The sequence below is a fragment of the Photinus pyralis genome, unplaced genomic scaffold, assembly GCF_008802855.1.
Source record: "Photinus pyralis isolate 1611_PpyrPB1 unplaced genomic scaffold, Ppyr1.3 Ppyr1.4_LG1, whole genome shotgun sequence".
NCBI lineage: Eukaryota > Metazoa > Arthropoda > Insecta > Coleoptera > Lampyridae > Photinus > Photinus pyralis.
Genome location: NW_022170249.1, coordinates 19,905,170 through 19,910,061, shown reverse-complemented (window position 1 = coordinate 19,910,061; position 4,892 = coordinate 19,905,170). Strand labels below are relative to the sequence as shown.

General features: G+C 31.8%; 1 protein-coding gene across 7 annotated transcripts; it reads right to left on the bottom strand.

Moving 5' to 3' along the window:
- Positions 1-21: 21 nt before the first annotated feature.
- LOC116182069 lies at positions 22-1,955 on the bottom strand. Of its 7 annotated transcripts, none has more exons than XM_031502587.1 (4): positions 1,860-1,955; positions 998-1,087; positions 555-947; positions 22-505 (listed from the first exon to the last, which is right to left on the bottom strand). In XM_031502587.1, exons 1-4 carry the CDS (start codon positions 1,938-1,940, stop codon positions 494-496), a joined length of 576 nt encoding a protein of 191 aa, XP_031358447.1. In that variant the 5' UTR covers positions 1,941-1,955; the 3' UTR covers positions 22-493. The 7 variants fall into 7 exon arrangements, 3 of the variants coding, with proteins under 3 accessions (XP_031358447.1, XP_031358432.1, XP_031358438.1); XR_004147417.1 differs by lacking the exon at positions 1,860-1,955 and adding exons at positions 1,337-1,351; positions 1,407-1,853 and having other exon boundaries at positions 442-947; XM_031502572.1 differs by having other exon boundaries at positions 26-947.
- Between the last annotated feature and the right edge of the window lie 2,937 nt (positions 1,956-4,892).

The following is a 4,892-nucleotide window of genomic DNA, read 5'->3' as shown; positions in this document are numbered from 1 at the left end:
CCGATAAAAACAAGAAAAAGTGAAGGTTTTGAAATTTCACAATATTATGATTTGCTCAAATTAACTGGCATACCACTCACTTCCCCAATGCAAATATTAAAAATAAACAATATTAACATTAGGTGACAACATTAATCACAAATAAAACTTTATCACAAAGATTTTTTTAGAGAAATACTAGATACAATAATTACTTACAACACTAGCAATAAAACAATAAAATGAGTTGCAAGTTATGGAACCTAATTAGGTTTGGCAAATCAAAATCACATGCCCTCAAAAATACATATAGTATGTTAAATGAAAGTTTGTGTTAACTTGTAACAGTTTCCTTCCTAAAAACTTCCTTGTATTTTAAGCTTACCTACTGTTATTGGCAATGAAGAAGACGGTATATTATTGTTAGTCGAACTACACCAAATTTTGGAACTGGTGCTTGCCAAATAAAACCTTAATTTACTTAAACCAGTAACTTCAAACATGTCTTGAATTCTCATATTGTGGTCTATTTCATGTTGTTTAAAATCAAGTAGTTTGAACTCAAAACTATTTACCGGTCCACTGGGAGAAATTCCATTAGGAAAAAATATCTCAATCGCTTTTTCTAAAATCATTTTCACCTGGCAATCTCTATCAACACTTATACTTCTAGTTCCTCCTCCTTTATTAAGCCTAACTTGCTGAAACTTTTTATTCTGCTCATTAAAATTCATCCATCCAACTTGTACAACTCTTGTTGCTTTTCTTTTATGTTTTAAGGTTGGAGTTTGAGCTAGATTTGTATTATTCGCTTTTGCTATTTTATCTTTTAATTTTTCAATTAAACTTTGTTTCCTGGGTGCTAATTTTCGTCTACTAAATTCTTTAAGGGCTGCTCTGTCCCCGCTCTTCGGAATAAGTTCTTTAAATTCATCTTCATGCATTACCTGCACAGCCACAATATCAATCTAAAATTATAAACTAAAAGTCAATTGTTTTCATGTGATTGTTCAATTACATTTTCCGATTTGAATTTACTTATTATCTCCTCTGAAACTCCTCTAGTCCTGAGAAACTGCTCTAAATCTAAGTTCTGAAGCTCGTCCATCTATAATAAAAAAGTAACGTAATTTTTCTCATAAAGGGTGTTACAGGTAAGATGGCAAAAATTGGGTCATATCGGGAATGAAAAATAAACTTAAGGTCAAGAAAATTCTTTTGAGTGTTTCTTTTCAATCCTGTAAAAAATTTTCTATAGATCCATCCATCCCCAAGCGCAAGCGGTGTCATTTTAGCACGCTGAGGGAATGAGTGCTTCCGTAGCATTTGTACTTGAAGACATCGTACACGCCCTTACCATGTTGGAGAATAACTACAGGAAGAATTTGAACTAATTACTGCACGGTTTACAAATTGTGTAATCTAACGGGATGGGCCGTCGCCGGGATGGGTCATCGCCGGAATGGGTCGTCGCCGGGTATAAATCGTCGGGATGATCGATGCCGGTATGGTAATGTTCGCCGGGATGGCTTGAAGCCGGAAAATTGGTGCCGGGGTGTACGTCGCCGGGACCTACATCGCCGGGATGGGATGCACTGTCCCCAAGATGGCCCACCTATAAACAAGGGTGCACAAAAAAACGAATCCAACCCTTACCTGACCAAGATGTTCTAACTAACTAAGCAATCAGTTAGATACCTAACTAGATAAGTACAATCCAACTACACTGTGTTTTCTTATATTATTACGACGACGCAAATATTATAAATATATATACACTACAACGCAAAACTCAAAAACGCAATGCACTACAACAGTAAAACAACGACGCAATTAATAATTAATCTCATTTTCAAAAATGACGAAACAGGAAACTCTACCTTTTTCAGGTTATACCTCCAATTTTTGTGAGGATGAGGACGCAAGCGCAACGCCCTAGCGCTCGCAAGAACGCACAACATAGGCGCGCGTTTAAATCTATTTTATTCTACACATAGGCGTACAGGTACAAATTATATTGTTTTAAGCGAGTAAAATATCAAAGACTCACAATCATAGTATGATACTTAAAAAAAAACCAATCTCGTCATATTAATTATCATATCACAGTATAGGTACATAATATACAAGCAGTCCATCTTAAGCGACTGCAGGCATGCTGAGTGTTTTAAAAACTCTAGGGCGTTTAATAAAGGGGGCTTACTTGACCGCCATTTAAGTTCTAAAATTTTAGCGTAAAGTGCAACTTACTACAATAATACAAGGTATTTCAATGAGCGGTCTTTTTAAAATTACTACTAAACTGAGAGTAAAACCTTAAATTTACTTTTTATTTAGGGGATTAACTGGGACTATGACTCGTATTACAGAAAATGTAAAGCTACAATTAATTACTTATTATGAGTATTACCAACTAATAAATTAATTTACAGAGTGAACATAGTTTATATCTGTTCCGAAACTAAACGTTTGATACCTACACAAATCGAGAAATGTATAAATAAATTACATTACATTTCAATTACTTTTTAAAGGGCTCTGGAATCCCGATTACTTTTTCATTAAAACTTTATTAGCCGAAAAAGTAATTGGTAAGTAATCGATATTTTTTTAAGAGCTGGACCTAGCTCTTGTTTCCAACCCATTACTAACATCAAAAGATATGGCGGAAATTGACAAAGGAAGTGTGGGGGTTCAGCTAACGAACAAGCGATGTATTTAGTTTACCTTCCATAGGTATCGCATACAACAAACATTTTGTATTATTCACCAAATCTCATTGGTTGGTGTTCGTTGGCCCTTTCTTTACATAGATATTCAGAACCTAGTTTCTAAGTGAATCTGGTATATTTATTGCACCAATATTTACTTGCATGTCAATGGGTTTTTATGGAACGCCGTTTTACTATTTATTCCAACATTTTACAATGTATCATTTTAAATAACAGTCATTCTTATTCTCTACTATTTTTTGTTTGTTCTTTTTATCTAACACATTAAATATGATTGTTTAAAAAATGTTACTTAATAAAAATGTTGCATGAATTATATTGTTATATGGGTGGAATGCATTTGACTTTATTCTCAACAAATAATTAATAACAAAAAATTAAATTGAATTGGAGGAAATACTTCCATTAAGAAAACGATTTTGTTCAACAAACATAAAGATTCATCCATTTTTAATGTGGAATTAAAATTATCAAACAACATTTTAATTCAACAAACATTTTAATTCAACAATCATATTAATTCAATTATTTAAGTGTTGTACAAATATTTTCAACGAACATTTTAATTCATCAATCATATAAATTCGTTCTATTAACATTAGAAAAAATTATTTAAAGTGATTGTTAAATTAAAATGTTACTTGAATTAAAATGTGACTTGAATTAAAATGTTACATGAATTAAAATGTTACATGAATTAAAATGTTACATGAATTAAAATGTTTGTTGATAATTTTAAATCGTATCTGAGATTGTGCGGGAGTTTCAGGAACTTCCGTTTAGTCCATTTGGCCACGTGTACACTAGCGCCCAATTAAAATTATCAACAAACATTTTAATTCATGCAACATTTTTATTAAGTAACATTTTAAAAACAATCACATTTAATAAATAACATAAAAACAACAATTGTAAAAAGAAGAGACATACAATTGACTGTTATTTAAAATGATACTTTGTGAAATGTCGGAATAAATAATAAAACGGCGTTCCATAGGTTTTTGACAAAACATTGTAGTGTTAAAAGTAGAGGCAATATTTTTTAACTTGTACCTATCTTGTTTATTGCAGAAAGCAGGCAAAAGTTTGTATTGGGATAACATTTGTAATTACTACACAGATATACCAGGTGTTCATTCAAAGTCGGAACATAGGGATAGGGATAGTTAAACGTTTTTGCTGGTTTTTTGCTTGCCAATCTATTTTACAGAAAAATAAATAGTATCAATAGGAAGAGAAAAATATTGCGCATTCAATGACTGTAGTAACAAAATTTAAATTTGAAATTATTGGTGTAAGTTATCAAAATACTCATTAAGACTGATTTTGCTTTGTCATTGTTTGTTTGATTGGGGTTATTGAAAAAAATTTAGGCATTGTCAGAACCACCCTAATCCCCCTCCCACTTTAAACCATCGAAAAACCGAATTTTTTGGATTTAATTTTTTTCTGGCATACTGTTGCTTGAAAGAATCTGAAACATAACCTAAATAAATGTTGAAGTTTTAAAACTTCCACATTTTTACTAAGATGGCTGCAGTTTTATTTTTTTTTTTAAAAAAAAAGGTGTATTATTTTAAAAACCACTTTCATGATTTTTTCAGAATCTTTTGAAAGGGGCGCCATTTCCAAACATGCGAAAAACGCGATTTTTTATTTTCTGCGTTTTTTTTACTTTTGTTGAAGCACCTGTATTAAAATGTGAATTCAATCCTAAATGGCCCATTTTGTCAATGAATACTTTTGAATTTTGTCACCTCAAAAAATGCGGAAAACTCAAATTATCGCTAACTGCGATTTTTGGTTATTTTATTGTGGTTTTCGGTTTGCGCAAGAATCGCGACAAAATATTGAACATTTCATGACATAGTATTTTGTTAGACCACAACTTTATTAATTTTGTGGCAATTTTTTGAGAGGTACGTCATCTCAAACAATTGTGGAAGACTTAATTTATTGATATTTTCGCGATTTTGTGAAAACATACCTCATGAACTATGTGAAATTTTTCTATGAGATACGATATTTCAGGAGTGTTTTATTTTTGGAGAAATAATAATGTTACTTTTATCAACAATTCTGAGAAATGCCATTTTATACCAAATACCATGCTCGAGACCCTGCTCTTATCGGAGGGTTAAAGTTAAAGCTCATACAACACATTTATCATGTGCAGGGTTA

Coding starts and splice junctions, on each gene's coding strand:
- LOC116182069 (XM_031502572.1), bottom strand. CDS start 1,940: ATGTTGTGCGTTCTTGCGAGCGCTAGGGCGTTGCGCTTGCGTCCTCAT. Junction 1,088..1,859: donor GGAGGTATAACCTGAAAAAG/GTAGAGTTTCCT, acceptor TTTTTATTATAG/ATGGACGAGCTTCAGAACTT. Junction 948..997: donor GTAAATTCAAATCGGAAAAT/GTAATTGAACAA, acceptor TTATAATTTTAG/ATTGATATTGTGGCTGTGCA.